The sequence below is a fragment of the Ostrea edulis genome, chromosome 1, assembly GCF_947568905.1.
Source record: "Ostrea edulis chromosome 1, xbOstEdul1.1, whole genome shotgun sequence".
Classification (NCBI taxonomy): Eukaryota; Metazoa; Mollusca; class Bivalvia; order Ostreida; family Ostreidae; genus Ostrea; species Ostrea edulis.
The window spans coordinates 81,132,135-81,151,474 of NC_079164.1; the positions used below are offsets into that span (position 1 = coordinate 81,132,135).

Here is a 19,340-nt window from a genome sequence, read left to right on the forward strand (position 1 = left end):
AAAAACAAAACATTCCTTAAGTAGTAAAAGAAAATAATTAACCCAACTTCGTTTGACAGTTTAACTTTAGGCTACATGTAAACAGGTTGGGAACTCGCGAAAACGCGATATATCCCGTACAACCAAGAAAAACATCCATGGAGTACATCTCTTCGTCTTCACATGAAAAGAAGAAAAAGTGCTAAAATACCTGATACTTATGCATATGCAGATAATATATCAATGAAAACAAAAACACTCGCGATGTTCATTGGATTTCAGACTGCTTCCCTCTTACGCAGCAACTTTGATATGCAATTTCTTGACTGTGTTGTCAATTTTATAGAGACAATTTGCGTCATTTTGTCACACTTATTCAGCATTGCACAGAAATTGCCATTATTTTCAATAAAGACACCAAAACACCTGTTTATGGTCATTTAATGTTTACTTTCTCGCTAAAGAGGGATAATCGCGTTTTAGCGAGAAGATCTACTTCTACCAGTCAGTGGTCTCCATCATCTGGTTGACTGTTCTGCCACATTGGGGTGTGCAAAATTAAAAAAGAGTGATTTAAAAATTTCAATTATTTACAATTGAAAACAGTTATGCCGTAATGGTTTTGTAACCAAGCCGGTGTCAAGACTCGGCGCCAGCACAATTGAGGTGGGCAAGATATTCCACTCGGGGTAAAACGACTCTTTCCTGACCGTGGTTCTGCATCTCCCTAATGGGGAAGTATTCCCAACCTGTTAAACAGTTAAATGGTCTGTTTTCTGGATGGTGTACATTTTTTTACCCTCAGATGTTGAGATATGTTGTCTCCAGGATCCCTGATTAGCCAGGAATGGTACACGTCTACTACTGGTAAAGGGGTCTTATCATCTCTTCTGACTCGTAACCTACTCAAAAGGAAACCATTTGGTTTGTACACGCTGAATATTTCTGACAAATATTAAAGTTAAGTTAGCTCACTACACTAAAGCTTATACTCTCTTTCGATCGATTTGTTTGTCTATCATCATAGTTCAGTGGTTAAAGCATTGGGCTGGTGAACCGCAGATCTCAAGTTCAAATCTGCCAGTCTTTTGTTCATATGTGTTGAAATATTTTTTTTGAAAACTTTATCCAAATTTGCATATTTTTGGCATATATACATATTGTATATCATTATATCTTTTATAATTAAATCAATTCTTACTGATTTGAGAAACTATTTCAGGGTGTAGTGAGCCACCTTAAGTCAATCAGGGACTTTTACAATCTGATTAAAACCAGATCTTCAAGTCGCGACATGGCCAATAGAGGAGCAGATTGAAGATCTAGTTTTAATCAGATTGGGAATTTTGCAGTCAACAAACAGGTGTGAATGTCAGTCCTTAAATTGTGTGGAGGACATGAATATTGTGTCTAACTTAGATATTCAAAAGCAAGTTTAGTCACCCTTTTTTATTGATATTACATTTTTAACTCGTATCTGGTATACACATATCGTTTTACATTATCCATTGCTCAAGCATTTATCCCGTGAACAAGCATGATTTGACTTTTGTTATAAAATTCTGAACATGCTGCAGGTTGTCAATCTTGTTATTCGTATATATGTGTATTATATCGCATGTAGTATACATATATATTGCTAGTTTGGACTCATTTGGATAGATCTTCCACTTCAAAGGTTTTTCCAATGATATGTACAAGTTATTGCAAGTCTTAGAAAAAGGAGGAGGCCAGGAAATTACTCTAAATTACAGTAAAAGAATATCAGTTTGATACTAGAGTGAGGTGGGACATTTAGAAATAAAGATTTACCTGTCTTGATTTCTTAAGTCAAAATGCCAAAATTTTTAGCTTGTTTTTCCAGGTATTTTAGACAAGCCTGTTTTACCTGCCAATGTTACAGCAGATGAAGTGAAGTACAAGATTCTGATGGTAGGGAAAAGTGGGGTCGGAAAAACAAGCACAATAGCAAAACTCTCAGGGAACGAGATTCCAACATCTCACAGTGAGACTCCAGGTAATAATGTGATAACAAAACTGTTGGGGATTTAGATTCTCACAGCGAGACTCTCAAGTGAAAAGTATGTTCAGATTATTCACAATTATAGCAAATAATCCTGCAGGAATGAGATTCGCACTTCTCACAGTGAAACTCTCAAGTAAAAGTACATAGATTATGTGCAGTACCAAAAACTGTCAGGGAAACATCCCTTCATCTCACAGGAAATGAGTACTGTGTAAATACAGGTTAAACACCATAACAAAATGGCAACAGAAAGTTAGAGAGAAGATACAATGTGAAATAAATCATAATTTTTTAAGTCCTATGTTAAGTTTCAAGTGAGGTTTTCTGATTGCCTGTTGACCGTCGTCTGTCCGTCTGTAAACTTTTCACATTTTCGACTTCTTCTCCAGAACCACTGGGCCAATTTCAACCAAACTTGGTCAAAAGCATCCTTGCCGGGTGAAGGACTTTCAAGTTTGTTCAAATGAAGGGCCATGCCCCCTTCAAAGAGGTGATAATCACAAAAATGCAAAAATAGAGTGAGGTCATTTAAAATCTTCTCAAGAACCATTGAGCCAGAAGAGCTGAAATTTACATGAAAGCTGGGATTAAAGTTTTACATGCGAATATATATGTAAAATCTTTGAAAATCTTCTCAAGAACCACTGGGCTAGGAAAATACATTTTTCATGAAAGCTTCCTGACATAGTGCAGATTCAAGTTTGTTAAAATCATGACCCCACCCCCCACCCCCCGGGGGTAGATTGGGCCACTATAGGGAATCGGAGTTTTACATACAAATATAATTAAAAGGAAAAAATCTTTAAAAATATTTTTTTCAAAAACCACTGGGCTAGGAAAGTACCATCTTCACAAACCAAGTGTCCGTTTCGCTTACTCTCATTAGAGTAAGTGAATCAAACACTTGGCTTGGCTTGCAAAAATAGGAAAGTACAAATTTACGTGAAAGCTTTCTGACATAGTGCAGATTCAATTTTGTTAAAATCATGGCCCCCAAGGGTAGGATGGCGCCCACAATAGGGGATCAAAGTTTTACATACAAATATATAGAGCAAATCTTTAAAAATCTTCTTCTTAAGATCTATTGGGCCAAAGTAGTTTACATTTACATGAAAGCTTCCTGACATGGTGCAGATTCAAGTTTGTAAAAATCATGGCCACTGATAATAGGTTGGGGCCACAAAAGGGATCAAAGTTTTACATGCGAATATATAGGGAAAAATATGGGTCAAGGTGACTCAGGTAAGCGATGTGGCCCATGAGCCTCTTGTTAGTTTTCTTTCAAAATCTCTAGAAGTTGAAAAAAAAATCATGAATTTTGTAAGGACTTTGTTAAACAAGATGTGAAATATACTGGCAATTTAACATGTTGATGGTAGATAATTTATTTGTATACGTATGGCAGGAATCCACATCACTAGCACTCAATGGCCTGGGCTGGTGAGACAGATGAACAAGGTGATTATGTTTCACCTCCAGTTCTGGGATGTAGGTGATGGAGCCATGAAGAAGTATGAACACATCAAATCAGTAAGTATCCCATTAAGGCAACAGTTTCCAGCTCACTTGAGCCTTTAGCTCCGGCATCTTTTGTAGTGGTCATTGTTGTTAACTGTTCATAATTCCATCTTCCAAAGAAGATTAATATGTTTCAATCAGACTTGGTACAAATCATAATTAGGTAAAGGGGATTCAAGATAGTTCAAATAAAGGACCATGCTCCCATCAAGGGAGAGACCATTTCCCCGTCAAAGGGGAGACAATCAAGAAAAAGCAAAAATAGTCATTTAAAATCTCAAAAACCACTGGACCAGGAATGTTGAAATTTACAAAATCCTGACATAGCATATTTAAATCAGGGTAGGGTGGGACCACAATAAGGGATCAAAGTTTTACATGCAGATATATAGGGAAAATCTTTAAAAATATTCTTCTCATGAACAACAAGGCCATGATTACTCATATTAATATGCAAGCATCCTCAGGTAGTGCAGATTCAAGTTTGTTCAAATTGTGTCCCATGGGGGGATGTTGGTGGTGGAGTAGAGTCACATTAGGGGATAAAAGTTTTATATGGGAATATATAGAGATACATCCTTTAAAACACCTTGACCTTGGAGTTTGACTTTCTTTTAGGAAAACTTAACCGAAGCAATTTAAGTTAGTGCTTTCATATTTTGTGTATAGATATTTCTTATGGCAAGACATTATATTTTATCCCATGATGTTTTACTTTGTGATCAAAAGACATGGCCTAATGAAATGTATTTAACACATGAAATCAATAAATATCTTAATAATACATCGTAAGACTTGGCCTAATGAAACGTGTCACTAACTGGAGAGAATGAAAGCTTGTTTGAGGTATTTGGAACAAGATTTAGTTAGTACAGATCCTGAAACGTGCTACTTCACCTCCAATGCGTTTCGTTTCGTTTCGTTTCATGCAAACTATTCAGCGTTCCGTGCAAGAATCATTTCATACCGTTCCGTGCAAGTAGTGTAGTAGTACACTTCAGGGTCTGTACAAGTAGTATAGAAAAATGGAGTAAAGGAATATTTGATAAAATTTATTTAAATGTAGTTTTACCCAGTTATCATACATAATTAGTTACATTTTGTACATTCTACTGATTGAATACGATTTACCTACATCTTAATCATATTCCAGACTTGGGAGAATCAAGCAGATTGTGCAATATTCCTCTTTAGCTTTGTGGATCGAGGAAGCTTTGAAGAGATCTCTCAACACATAACCAGAATGACCAAACCAAGAAATAACTTTGCAAAGCTTGTTATTGGTGCCAAGTATCCTTAGTTAGGAATTTGATAAAACTGTTGAAAGATTTTGATATCAGTGAAAGTTTTAAATTCTCTGTCACTGCTATTTAGATAGCAATATAAACATAATATACTGTTGATTCCTTATAGTACATGTACTCCATACCGCAATATGACTCGTAGACGTCAAATTGCGAGTTCATGAATTTTCTAGTTGTCTGATGATCAAAAGGTTTTACATGTATTTCAGCAATATGAAAATAAAAGCATTTAATTTTATTTCACAATTGGTGCTTCTCACTAAATAAAACAATAGCAAATTCCTTCATATATATAGAAATCTACAATAATATGTATGTCACTTTTTCACACTGGGTGGAATGAATTTTGCTGCAACAAGTCCTCATCCAATGCAGAAGACCGAAATATAGTAATGAATTCGAGTTATTATGAGTATTTCTTCTCTAAATAATATTAACCCCGACCACAAAGTTTCAGTTTCTTTATTTCAGTGAGCCATATGGGAACTCACACATTCCCACACAAAGTACAAATCACACATTCGAAAAGCTTGTTATTCCCCTTGTTTTTACTGACAATTTTGTAAACAATTAAATGAATGGTAAGTCATGTAAACAATTAAATGAATGATCAATTAAATGAATGGCCAGTCATTTTAAGCAATTTAATTTACAAAATTTTGATTCAGAATATCAAAGTTTCTAAATTTACTCGTAGACTGAATGAGGTAAACTTTTAAATGAACCTGGGCATGATGGCATTGAAAGAAAGAGGTCGAAGTCAGTGTAATAAAGTACACGCTCAACAATTTACACTCTTATTATATTCATAGTATTTTCAAAAGGTGATAAGATGATTCGTGAAGTTAAATTGATAGATGTATTTGATAATGAAGAAGCATTCTGTAAGTATTACACAGTATTATCTCCCCTACTGATCCCAAGTTGTTTGTATAATACTTTGTGTGCAGTCCTGTTGAAATTTCATGCAATTGTAACGCTTTTTGCATTTTCTTGAATTTCAATATTCAAAACATGTCAAGGATCATATTGTCACTAGCCCCATAAATCTTGTGAAAATTGCCGTACTCAACTTTGACAAAATACTTAAACCACATACCAATTTGAAAGCTTGACGGAGAAAAAAGTCCAGAAAAATAATGTCACTGCCGGTAGGGGACTAATAATTAGGAAATTATTGTAAGATTAGAATTTGAAATACTTATTAGTATGCTATGCAGATTTCAAACTTCATGCATTTAATGTGTTAAAAAGAACTATGCGTTAAATATTTCAATTTTAAAACAAAACTGATAAAAATAAGTTCAGAAGTAAAATTTTGAAGCTTGTAATTTCCTTGACTTGAGCAGATTTGATCAGCATGCCCACAGTGAGGTCACCCAGAGGGACATCAGAGACTTTGAACACACATGGAAAATCCCTGTTCTAAAGATCAGAAATGTTCCAGACACGGAAACAAAAAACGATATGCATGAAATCTCTCAGATACTGACCACTATCAGTGAGCATTTGTGGCATCGTGATATTCTGATGGCCGGTAGATCTGTACCAGTTAATGATGGGAAAATTTCATCATGCTGAGATTGGCTTTGTTGGGTTTTTTTCTCTCTCTCAACATTGAATCAAAAATTTATTTACCATTATGTTTTCATTATGTATACTTGTATGACATGGCTGTATATTTTCTAAATAAATTTTTGATGCAATTTTTTTTTAGATCATTCTATTGAAAATTGTGTACAACATGAGTTTTGTGCTTACAAACATTTTGAAATTGTATGGAAACAATGAATTTAATAGACAGTCTCTGTCCCAGGGCATCGTTGCAAACCACTGTTTTGAGTTCACGAAGCTCCCTCAAATGATGGAGAGAATCGATGAGAAGCACACAAGGGTAACCGACAATGGTCTCAGGGCTGCACTCAAAATGAAATATCCTTGTATATATAACGAAGTATTGATAAATATACCATGAAGACAGTATATTTTACTGGTTGGACTGCTACCAGTGGTGAATTTAGGGCAAGACCCCTCTTCTCCATCCTCAAAAAGGAGGGACCCCTCTTCTCCATCCTCAAAAGGAGGATGGAAAAGGTGAGGTGTTGCTTTATTTTACAAACGTGTAAAAAATAAAATTCTTCTTCCCGCTATCTGTATCCACCCTTAGTTGTTGCATGTCTCTATCAGTGTGTTTGACATCCAAAACACTCATTGTTCATGTATATTGTTCTTCATATAGCAAATTAAGGCAGGCTGAACATACTGTTGGTATTGTTTATAATTGTGCTATCATAAAACTCCTCTTTAATCAATATCATCATCCACAGAAAGTCAACTTCCTCCTTTAACATGTACTGAGTACTTGTGCTGTGAAGTAAGGTATATTTTGTCTTTAACATTTTCAGAACGAGGAAAATGTTTAACTCTATTTTACTAGAGAGCTGAAGTATTTTCACAAGAATTGTCCACGTGCACAATTGGACCATGGACCTTAATTTCACAAAGTGATAAAATTACAATATGTTGTGTGTTTTTATATTTAATTTAATAAACCATTTCATTCAGTATACCTATTTACAATACAAGAAGTACATGTACATTGAATGGGATAGGCTAAGCCCTTACATGGTAGCCTCTCACTTTGATCTTTTTACATTGGTAAAAGGTAATATTTAAATAGGCCTATACACAAGGAAAAAAATCAAAAAGATCATCGACTTGGAAATGGACAGTCTGGTACCCCCATTATCCCTGTTTGACTGGGTCGTGGCACTGGCTGATGTACTCTGTGAACTTGTAGACGTTGACTGGGTTGTGGCACTGGCTGATGTACTCTGTGAACTTGTGGATGTTGACTGTGTGCTAGTCGATGTTTGAGTTGTAGAAGTGGTTCCTGTTGTGGAGGAGACAGTTGAGGTTGATTGTGTTGAGGTCAGTAGAGTGGTGCTGGGTTCTGTTGTGGTAGAAATGGTGGGTGAACTTGTCGATGTTGACTGTGTGCTAGTCGGTGTTTGAGTTGTAGAAGTGGTTCCTGTTGTGGAGGAGACAGTTGAGGTTGATTGTGTTGAGGTCAGCAGAGTGGTGCTGGGTTCTGTTGTGGTAGAAATGGTGGGTGAACTTGTGGATGTTGACTGTGCAGTAGACGATTGCTGAGTTGAAGTTGTAGGTCCTGTAGTTGTTGGTTGGGTAGTCATGTTGGCTGAATCTGATGTGTTGAAACCATCAACTGAACTCATAGATGTTGATTGTGTTGTAGTGGTGGTTGATCCAGATGTGGTGGTGGCTGAACCAGTGGATGTGGACAGTGAAGTGGTCCATGGTGCAGTGAAGGTTGTAGATTCTGCTGTGTCAGAGATGGTGGTTGAATTTGTAGACAATGACTGTGAAAGAGTTGTTGACAAGGTGTTAGATTCTGTGGAACTCACAGCTGTTGACTGTGTAAGAGTTGTTGGTTGAGTAGAGGTGAATTCTGTTGTGGCAGAAATGGTGGTTGAACTTGTGGAAGTTGATATTGCTATTGAAGTGGTGGAACTAGGTTCTGTAGAACTCATGGATGTTGACTGTGTCGTAGACATTTTTTGAGTTACAGTGGTGGATTCTGCTGTAGTTGATACTGCAGTTGTTGGGAAAAGCTGATCTAAACAAGACTGAGTTACAATGTTGAGAACTTTTAGCCCGACAAACTGTGATAATGTTGTCCCACAATAAGTTGTTAAACATGTTCCGAAGGAAGATACGGTGTTTCTGCAAACATAAAACATGTTCATTTAATTCAAATACGTAATATGCAGATTTGTATCAGACAGCAAATAGTTCTACAAATAGATTTCGGAATATCTTGCCTTCTAACAGCAGACTAGCTAAACGTTATGCATTGTTAGAAATTTAATAGTGAATTTTCTGAGGAGTGTAAAAAAAAAATTAAAAATTTCAACATTTGATAATACTATGAGTGAATATATCACAAAATCCATAACAGTAAATATAGATGATGGAGCAGTTTCTACTTTCTTATTTTATAGTTTAGTTTAGTCGCATTGTATAAGAGAAAAATACAGAGTTGTCTGCCCTTTGCAGAATTAGTAGTCTTCTACTTTATAATTATTAAAATAGTTCTAACCAACTAATTTAAAAAACCAACCGCCCTTCGTTATTATCGTGAGCAATACTTACGCACAGAAACTGGCGTCTGATGAATAATCTACGGTTATACAGGACGTTTTGATGGTAACGAGACTTGATTCGCAGTTCTGAACGTCAGTAATTACACCTGTAAAAGAAACAAAAATTACACCTGTTCATTAAAGAACAAGAACACTCCTCTGAACATCTAATTACAATGTGCAAGTCAATATTATACCTGTACGCAACCGTATTACCGTAAATCTGAAAATTTTTGGAGTGGTCTATTCATTGCGAAAATGGGTTGAATTTTTTTTTTTTTGTATATCAAAATTTTGCGAACCTTTACGTTGGTGCTAAAGGACACAAGAAGTATTTTCTCCAAAAAAAAAAAAAAATGTTTGTGTGAAAAATAGTTTTACAAATTCAATAACCCTGGAAAATTGTCAAAGAAATAGTATCTATCGCAAAAATAACCAGTTATATATGGTGTCCGGATAGGGCCATGTGCAAAAGTGTATTTAGCACGTTACTTAAAACGCTAACACACAACACACCGTCGTGTTGTCATGCTAACATGCCGTTGTGCTAACACACAACACGCCGTCGCGCTATCACGGTAATACACAACATGCTGTCAAGCTAACACGCTGTCAAGCTATTGCGCTAATACACAGTCGAACGCGGTTGACTATACGAAATCGTGACGGCGTGTTGTGTGTTAAACTAGCGCGACAGCGTGTTGTGTGTTAGCTTGACAGGTGATGGCGTGTTAGTGTGACGGCGTGTTGTGTATTAGCGTGATAGCGCGACGGTGTATTGTGTATTAGCGCGACGGCATGTTAGCGTGACGGCGTTTTGTGTATTAGCGTGATAGCGTGACAACATCTTGTGTAATAGCGCGACGGTATGTCGTGTGGTAGCGCGACGGCGTGTTGTGTGTTTGCGTAAGAGCGCGTTTTTTAAAAGAAACGCGCTATTACGCTTTTGCACATTGCAAGTTTGTGTATTGTGATCGAGATGTAAATATATAAGATTACTTGAGATGTCTGTACTGCATATACTGTTGATTTCAGATTCGAATTGGGTGATGTTGATGACGTTTTTCAGTCTGGCGTCCACGGGGTATGAGGAGGAAGGCAGAGTCGTGCTAATGCAGGACAAGTAGGCATCTTTGTGTCTGTTCATGACAATTCATTGGTTTATTGAAAATTATTTAAAAGCTGTTAGCAAATTCACGTGAAACTTCTTACTGGTAGGAAGTGTACCTCTTTGCTAGTTTCGTTTTTATCGAACGAATTTTAATTCAGAACAAAAACTCGAGAAGTGATTTACTCACGTGCATATTTCTCCGTTGTAAAGAATAGTTGTGACAGCAAACAACAAACCCTCAAGAGTGCTCACGTCTACTGAGTTTCCCATTGGATCCACCAACGTATCGAACACACCACTGCTGGACAAGCATTTTTCGAACACCGTTTCCTCGTATCTGTTGATTTAGGGACACATATTACCAAAAAAGTACTTATATGTATGGGTTAATCGATATGTACATATTAGTTTGCAATGCATTAAAAATGTATACTTTTTCTGATGTTCAATTTAAACATATTTTCTTGATTTGAATGTTATGGGCTATTTCAATGTTTTATCAAAATACATATAATTGATATATACAACCAATACAATCGGTTTGTTGATTTTGAAGCACAAAAAAAAAAGAGGGGTGGGGGGCTTATTTCTTTAGCCTCAAATTGTAATACAAATTATCCAATTTATATCTTACCAGCCTTTTTTTTAAGAGAATATTTTGCGTAGACTGTGTTTGAACATTATTGACAAGTTTCTCCCCATCATTTCTTCATATTAAAGTCTACATTTTATTTCGTATTTACATGACATATTTAAGGAGGAACAACACATCTGAGATTTCTAATATTGATGGAAACTGGGGGATAAATACAATGCTATTTTGAAATTACATGAAATCTTTCAGGTTCAAACACACGATCTACATATCAGTATAGTCAATTTAATTATTGGTATCATCAAGTCATTTGAAGAAAGCAGCAATGCAGTTATGACGCGCATCAATTCAGCAGAATAATTAATGCTATCATCACTTCAATTAATGTGCGCAATAATTCAGAACTGAAAATATCATTAGATTATTTGATGATCTCTTTAATTATTTGCAATGCTTTTGTATAAGGAGTTAATGCGTGCATCAATTATTTTAAAATGAGCAGCAATTCAATTAAAGATACCATTTATTCAGTTGTGGATATGTTGAATTGAGGCTACATGTACATGTAGTTGTTCTTTCTGAAAGAATTACCGCGCGCATCAATTGAATTATTTCTCCCTTCAATTAAATTATATATATATAGCGCGTGTCAATACAGCATAATAATTAATACTATCACCAATTCAATTAATGCGCGCAATAATTCAGAACTGAAAATATCATTTATTATTCGAAGAAATCTTTAATTGAAATGTTACTTGCATCAAATTAATCGATACCTTCAACTAATTAAAGATATCTTAAATTAGTTCAGTTTATATTAATTTGGCGCTCCTTAAAAATAACCTAGAGGGGCGATCACCCGGAGTGGGTGTTTTCAAGACTGAAAATTTTTATGCTATTTCTTATTTCTGCTTCCATCCAACAGAACTCTTGGGCCCCAAGTTAGGAAAGTACAAGTATCCTGGACGCCTCTTTATCCTTATTTACTTACGTTGTTCCAAGGGCGGAATTTGCAAGCAGTGCAACTGTATAAAAAAAGAAAGATAATCATTTTTTTTTTTAAATGAACAATTTGAAGAAGAAGAAAATGAATAATAATAATTCAATTCAATTTAGAGTTCATAGTTTCTCGGAGAAGTCTTAGAAAACCTAGGTCGGTATTCGATAGAGGTTTTGGTTCGAGATCTTACTAAATGCGCCTTGTACGCTTTAATCTGATTACATTGGTCGTACATGCCAGCTATGGCTGTGGGTGTGTCTCTTGACAATTTTTATTAGCAACTATGCACCGAGATATTGCGGTATTCACAAACTATGGCCTAAATTGTATAAATTTTCGTTTCCACTTCTCGATTGGACCCCTATTCGACAAAAATCCTGGATCCAACAAAGAAATGTTTCAAAAATTTTGAAATGCGTACAACCATTCAAGCTAAGCTTTGTTCAGCCATGACAGCAAAGAGAGAAGTACAGTCTATATTATACAGTGTATACATCGATTATATTTTAAATATACATTTTAAACATTACAAACCTAATGATGTTTTGACTTTTCATGAATTCTATCTATCTATTTTATCTACAAAAAATACTTACTGTACAAGATTGAAAGGAACGGAACCGTTTTCATATTCATCATCTGAGGAAACTCTCTTCAATATTAGACTATTAAAAGTTGAAGTAAATAAACGTATATAAGCAAAGAGGCAGGTTAAATTATGTATTCTCGTGAGGTACTTCAGATGACTTTGGGAACACCTAGTTTCTCGACTTGACAGTTCTAAAGTCATCACGGAGGGGTGAAATCAGATACGACACTGTCAAATAGATTTAAGTGATGAGAAGTTTTATTCAAAAACTGACAAATTTATGTTTGTACGTGTTAATATTTGTATAAAAGATAGTTTGCAGTTGTGCAACATGAAATTGAAGTTGTCTTTGCGCCCTATTAAGGTATTCCAGTTCAGAGAAGTGACATTAAACAAGAAATTCCAAGTATGAATGTGGAAAGAACTTTGGTCTTGATAGAGAGAGAGAGAGAGAGAGAGAGCCGCAACAAGAATCCTTTTTTAAACAGAATAGCATACACTGCTGGTGAAATAGGGAGACTTCAAAACCAACGCTGTATGAAATCGACACGATTGGTCCGAGTGTTTAGATATGCACGTGTAGAATATCGCTCTGTAATGTTGATCTCGGACCTGGGATTGACCCCAGGAGTTGAATCAATTAACTAATTATACTTAATACGTCCAAGTTGTATCAGTGCTTATTACAATCGAGTTCTTAAAGTGGATCGTTTACACCAGCATTTTATTTTGGTACTCGTTATATGAAGTACGATAGTGGTACAAGCTCTCCATCATTCTATATGAATTGTTTTTGAGTGGGTTTTTTTTTGTTTTTGTTTTTTTTTAGGTTGTTTTTTTTTTTTTCAGTTATTTTGTGTTTGGTTGGTTGGTTTTTAGTTTGTTTGTTTTTCATCAATATTATAAATACGGGTATTTTGTTTGCAAAAATGAACAGATTGGTGGGGGGGGGGGGGGGGGGGGGGGGGGGGGGTCCAAATTTCGTCGTCATGAAAGGGGCATGAAATGAATATTTATAAAACATGCCGAGAGAGTTCAGGTAAACGGTATACTATTTTCAAATAAATAAATATTTATGAAAATTAAACACGTTATTTGTTAATTTTTTTGAAGTCTACGGTTAAATTTTTCAAGAAACATGTTCTATTAGATATTTATATCATGCATCGAATCACAGCAAAATTTGGACTCTAAAAGATTTTTTTCTTAGTGAAAATGTAAAATTAACCGAAGAATTGCAACGAAGGATCAATCCTTTTCTTGTGGAATGCACACTTTCGTACACATGGTACAGACCCCCTTCCTCCGTCATCTTCAGATTACCTCTGTGCACTGGCAAGTTAAAGATTCTATTTGCCAGACATCGCGCCGTACGTACACGGAATGGTATCCACTGTCGTGCCGTTGGACATTCTTATTCAAATAAACTGTTTAAATTGCTTTATTAAACATTTGCATAGGTAAATCATTTGCTCATTTTGTAATATTTGCGCCTACCTTGTCCTTTCCACGCCTGTTAATATTTCCTCACTTCTACCGCTCCTCTGAAATGTATAAGAATTTGTTTTGTTTTTTTATTGTGTGGTACCCCTACAGTCCTAAGGGGGGGGGGGGGGCTAATCTTACCTGCATGTTTGTATGTGTGCTGTATTACGCCTTTTCACTTTGCATTATAATGCCCTTTGAAAGGCATAATAGCGCCTTTTTATTCGCGTTATTACGTTTTCTTTGCGTTATTACACCCTTTTCACCTCGCATTATAATTTAAATGTCTTTCAAATGCGTGCTCTGCTTATGGTCAGTTTTTAAATCGAAGCAGGCCACTGACAAACAAGTTGATGGTGCAGGGGTTCTAACAGTCTTGTTTAAAGTCAGCATTTCGCAAACCCTAGTCAAAATCAGTGTGCCAAGAACGGCTTAACAATCGGTATCAAACACGCCAGACAGCATTTGACCCAATGTGAGGTTGTATTAAAGGTTTTATTGGCAAACTAGATTGTAATAACGACCATAGAATTTGCGAAATGCTTACTCCAATCGAGGCTGTTGAAACCTTGTTTGTCAGTAGCTTACCTCGATTTAAAAACTGACTATACGCAGAACTAGCTCTTGCGTATCGAATCAGTTGAGAGATATAAACACCATATGCAGGTGATAATGGAATATTGCTACATAAATATGGGAAGTTGAAACATTCCGTTTGTCATACAGTTGAGTTGTCTGTTTGCCATTAACGTCTACTTTCAATAAAATATCTAAGTATGAAGCAGAAGTGGATGACTCTGTGGTGTCTTTTATTTCGAGCTCACAGGGATATATCGAATCGACATATGAATGAAAGTTATTATTGTCAATAGACAAAACGTCGATATACCTAAATGCCGAACTGAAGGCCACAGCAAGAGATTTGTTCTTCTCATGTAGAAGGTTTTGAATAAATTCTGCTTCATATGAATATAGAAACAGGTCAGCTAACAAAGGAGCACAATTCGTGCCCATGGGAATTCCAACAGACTGTTGGAAGACCTGATCACCAAAGACCACGAAAATATTGTCAATGAGGAACTCTGGCATATTTTTTTGTTGATTTCAACTTCAGCGTGGAATCAGAGTGGTGTATAACAAAGTAATTTTTTGAATGACTGATCACTAGATATGAATATTTCTGTTTTCCATTTTTATTGAAGAAGCAACTGTCTATGATGTCAAAAAGTCTAGTTTTTAATCTATCGTCAGAAATGGTCGTGTAAAGTGTTGATAAGGCATAGGTTTTGACGTTATTATTTTGGGAAAAGTTGTGCGATTTCAAGTTTACTAAAAGTTCTCTAGAATTTTTTAGAATCCACATTGCTTAACACCACTTCTGACATATGTAGTCGCACAGTAAGTTTGAAGTTTCTCCTTCACAGCTGTTAATATGTTCGTGAGGAGCAAAGATAGGGGCTTGGTAGAGCACTTACTGGATCCAGAAATGTATCTTTGTTTATATTAAGGTAGTTTAGGAATCCAGTATAGGTACGGTAAATCATATTCATTCGACCCATTGACTGGGATATTAAATGTGTCTAAAATTGAAGCATGGTTTTGAAGAATTTCATCCTTTAAAAGGGCAGTTGGAGTATAAGTACGATTACCCAAAGTGGAATTAATACCAAGTTCGTTTAAAATACAGTTGTAATAATGAGCCTTACAAGGACAACGTTGTTACAAGCTTTGTCAGTTGGAACCAAAACATATTCCTCGTGAATGTAACCTAACTAATTCGTTATCACTTCTGGTTTACTAAACACAGAAGGGTTGATGGTACGTACTTTTGTTTTAATATGTCTAACGCGGGATTATATTCCTCTTATGCCTTTAACCCATTCTGACAATGTCCCAAGTTCTTTTTCATATTTAGCCCATCGTCTGGCATAATCAGATGAAGTTCTGTCGCCAATTGAAAGACCGAGGCTCTCTGTATTTAGTACCTTTTAGAATATTAAGTGATTTCAGGTCCTCATTTTCAACTATATCGATCAACATCACCAGTAATTACAAGTCCAGTTGGACTATAGTTGAAAGAAGATGAAGAACAAGAACACTTTGGTGGATTACGTATAAGATGGTCTATATCTAGGCAATGGTTGTTAATTTTAATACAGGGTGTAGACTTGAACTTGAAATAAGTTGGAATACACGACTGAACCCTTTTATGACGAAGAATGTTGCTTATGTTGACGGCATCTATTCCTTTGGAAATTTTAGCTTAAGGATTTGGAATGAATATCATCCACGACCCGTGCTGTTTAAAAAAAAAAAAAAAAAAAAAAAAAAAAAAATATATATATATATATATATATATATATATATATATATATATAGTGGGTACCAGGGAAATCATTATATGTATGAGACATACCATTTACAATTGAGAAAAATACCATTATAGGAGTTAATTGCCCATGACAATTTTTTTTTTAAAATATAGATAATTGATTTGTTTACTAGAAGATATAACCTTTTTCAGTTCCAAACACCTTTTTCAGTTCCAAACAGTTTACCATTTTTCCCATTGTACCTATTGAATAAAATTCCTTCAAAAAATATATTTCTATCATGCACAAAGTCTAATTCATAAAAGATTTTGCAGAAATCCATCACATGACATAAGAATAGAGCTACCTTAAAATAATGAATCTATATCTTGGATATGAACAGGCTTGTGTTCTGAGGGGGAGGGGGGGGGGGGGACTAATAATAGGTGCTCATGCACTGATGACCACAATAAGAAATCTCATTAAATAGTTTAAAGTTTGAATTTCAGTTTACCTGACTTCAAAGCTTACAGGCATTTTTGACTAGAAGTCAGGTGTCTGTCTGTCTGTAAACCCTTCACATTTTCTACTTCTTGAGGTAATTCCACTTCTCTAGAATTATAGGTTTAATCCTATATTTGATTGTTGATTCTTGAAATAATATATCTTTGTAACAAATTAAAATGATAAAATAAGTATGTTGCGGAATTAATAAAAAAAAATTATCAACTAGCACAATATACATGTACCTCGTTATCAACATCAGAAAATTGCATTTTCCCTTAAACTTCACAAAATCTGGTTGTAATGATATAAGAGTAATTATGACAATTTCATGAGGAATATACAAAAAGTTTGTGAAAAATAAAGGAAATCTATCGCATAATGGACTTGAGAAATAATTTAATGAAAACAGAGTTACTGCCCTAGCTTGCATTCAATATTTTGAAACATATAATTGATTATTCATATATAACTTGGTCTTTTGAAATATTTTATGGTTAACAAGATTTTTTACAATAACTATTGAAAAAGACTCCAACAAAATTTATGTTCCTGTTATGCATAAATCTTATTAAATCAAAAAGACTTTGCAAAATCTTATGATGTCACAGGAGGGTGGAAATACCTTTAGATCTACTGGACAATTTCTCAACCAAACTTAGTACATTCCATATGGATTCAATTTTGTTAAAATCAAAGACCACTCCTACTTCAAAGTGTAGATACTTAAGAAGGTACTCTACATCGTCATAATGGCTGACTTCCTTTTCAAACATGGATGAAAATATAAATATCAACAATACTTGTCTATTCATTTAAAAAATCAATGTCTAGCTGAGTAGCTCAGTAGGTTAGCACGTTGATTGTTGAACTGCAGATCACAGGAGTCCAGCAGAGGTTATAGATTTTTTTCATATTGGTCTCTACTAAAACTGCATTTTTTTGACTAAATAAAGTAAATTTGAAAGTTTTCAGTTTCAAAATATTGTTGTACATATCCTCCATTTTTCATCCATATCAAATTTCCCTGGTGTAGCATACCTCCTTAAACAATAATTAAAATAGGATGGATTACTTTAAAACTATACCCAACTATAAGAACCTAGCTTGCATAGAAGTTTCCCTATATATTGAAGATTGAAATTCAATTATTCCTGTAGCCATGGTGGGGTCATTTTATAAAAGAAAACTGTCTTCTAACAACCACAAGGTCCAGTTTGCCACAGGTATCCTCAAGTAGTGAAGATCACTCAATGACCCTTAAAGGTCAGGGCAACGTCACAATCTAGGTACGGTGATTTACATTGAAATATCTCAAACTAGAACTGTCCTAGCAGGACACATTGGATGGTGGGAAATAGTGAATTTGTGCTCATTGAAGAATAAACACATCCTTCTGACATGAAGATTGTTGAGAACAATTACTAGTAGTGTAAATGCAAGACTATATATTCTGCAGTAGAGTGTTACCCAGAACAGTGTTCGAAATTAATTAAATCTTGTGCTTTTTAAGTACATTAGAAGTAAACAACATTTTAGATTTGTGTTATTTTCTATCAATGTTACGGTCTATGCCAGTTCGATGAGGTCTATGTCACATTGTTTATAGACCCGAGGTCTATACCAAGTTTTCAGCCAATGTTGAACACTGTCAGAATATTGAATAATATCACATGGATAACTAGTGTATACAAGCCAGAAAACGACACATCTTTTATTAACAAAATCATCCATACACAAATGGGTAGACAGACAGATAAATGGACTGATGATTCCATTACATCCTCTCCAAAACTAATGATAGTCTCTGTGCAAGAACAGATCATTACAAAATCTAAAAGGAAATGACTTAGTCAATAAAGTTGAAAAAACACCGTAAAATGAAAATATCCATATTTGCCTTGAATGTTAATGAATCTCAATAAAAATGACAGAAGCACAACTTCATTATATACATAATCTATGCACTAAGTTTGAATCAAATCCATTTATTGGTTTTTAAAATATACTCTGGAGACTGACAACCCAAAATGGAAAAAAATATCCATAACTTCCTTGAATATTAAAATATCTCAATCAAAATTGCAGGTGCGCAACTTCATTATTCATAAAAGATATACTTGAAGTTTTAATGAAATCTGTTCATTGGTGTTAAAGATATCCTCTGGACAAATGTTGTCCATGGACAAATGGACGGACAAACAAACAAGGTGATTCTGGTATACCCCTCCCCTACTTCGTTTGCGGGGGTTATAAAAATCACAAGGCCTCCTAAACAATACCATAACTCATGGGGTTTTTGACGGGGTTTAAAGCTGTACATAGGAATATCTTATCAAATATTTCTTTTAAAATCTTCTCAAAAACCACAAGGGTTCGATTTCTTATGATATAAAAGCATCCTCATAAAATGTAGATTCGAGTTTGTTCACACAATGACAAGCACCTGAGCCAATAGCAGGGTCACACAATAGGAATACACAGGAAAAATCTTCGGAAATCTTATTACGAACCTCAACAATATCACAAAACACTAAAATCATATGTGCTATACTTATTGATAATGGTGTTGTACACATGATTCAAGGATTTCACGATATTAGGAGCAGCCATGGGCAGATGCATCAAGTGCATAATTACGTTTTTTTTTTTATAATAACAAAACAAGACTGCTTGATAAATTATGGTTCTCACTTTATTTGAAATCCATCATAAGTTAGGTATACACATCTATCTAATAAAGTATTGCAC

General features: G+C 35.1%; 3 protein-coding genes across 3 annotated transcripts in view; 1 reads left to right on the forward strand and 2 right to left on the reverse strand.

The window, feature by feature from the left end:
• LOC125679236 (ciliogenesis and planar polarity effector 2-like) overlaps positions 1-6,537 on the forward strand; it is a 6,699-nt gene extending 162 nt beyond the window's left edge. Inside the window, exons 2-6 of the mRNA XM_048918285.2 lie at positions 785-903; positions 1,844-1,996; positions 3,411-3,535; positions 4,677-4,813; positions 6,177-6,537. Of these exons, the coding sequence (XP_048774242.2) occupies positions 795-903; positions 1,844-1,996; positions 3,411-3,535; positions 4,677-4,813; positions 6,177-6,408 (756 nt within the window). The 5' untranslated portion in view covers positions 785-794 and the 3' untranslated portion in view covers positions 6,409-6,537. The remainder of the gene's footprint in view (positions 1-784; positions 904-1,843; positions 1,997-3,410; positions 3,536-4,676; positions 4,814-6,176) is intronic.
• LOC130054058 (uncharacterized) overlaps positions 1-19,340 on the reverse strand; it is a 1,204,346-nt gene that overhangs the window by 1,059,458 nt on the left and 125,548 nt on the right. The window lies entirely within an intron of this gene.
• Positions 7,351-12,176, reverse strand: LOC125671380 (uncharacterized). Its single transcript, XM_056162285.1, has 5 exons — positions 11,691-12,176; positions 10,289-10,438; positions 9,990-10,129; positions 9,001-9,097; positions 7,351-8,571 (listed from the first exon to the last, which is right to left on the reverse strand). Exons 2-5 carry the CDS (start codon positions 10,369-10,371, stop codon positions 7,500-7,502), a joined length of 1,392 nt encoding a protein of 463 aa, XP_056018260.1. The 5' UTR covers positions 10,372-10,438; positions 11,691-12,176; the 3' UTR covers positions 7,351-7,499.

Coding starts and splice junctions, on each gene's coding strand:
- LOC125671380 (XM_056162285.1), bottom strand. CDS start 10,371: ATGGGAAACTCAGTAGACGTGAGCACTCTTGAGGGTTTGTTGTTTGCT. Junction 10,130..10,288: donor TACAACGGAGAAATATGCAC/GTGAGTAAATCA, acceptor TGTCATGAACAG/ACACAAAGATGCCTACTTGT. Junction 8,572..9,000: donor TCAGACGCCAGTTTCTGTGC/GTAAGTATTGCT, acceptor TTATGTTTGCAG/AAACACCGTATCTTCCTTCG.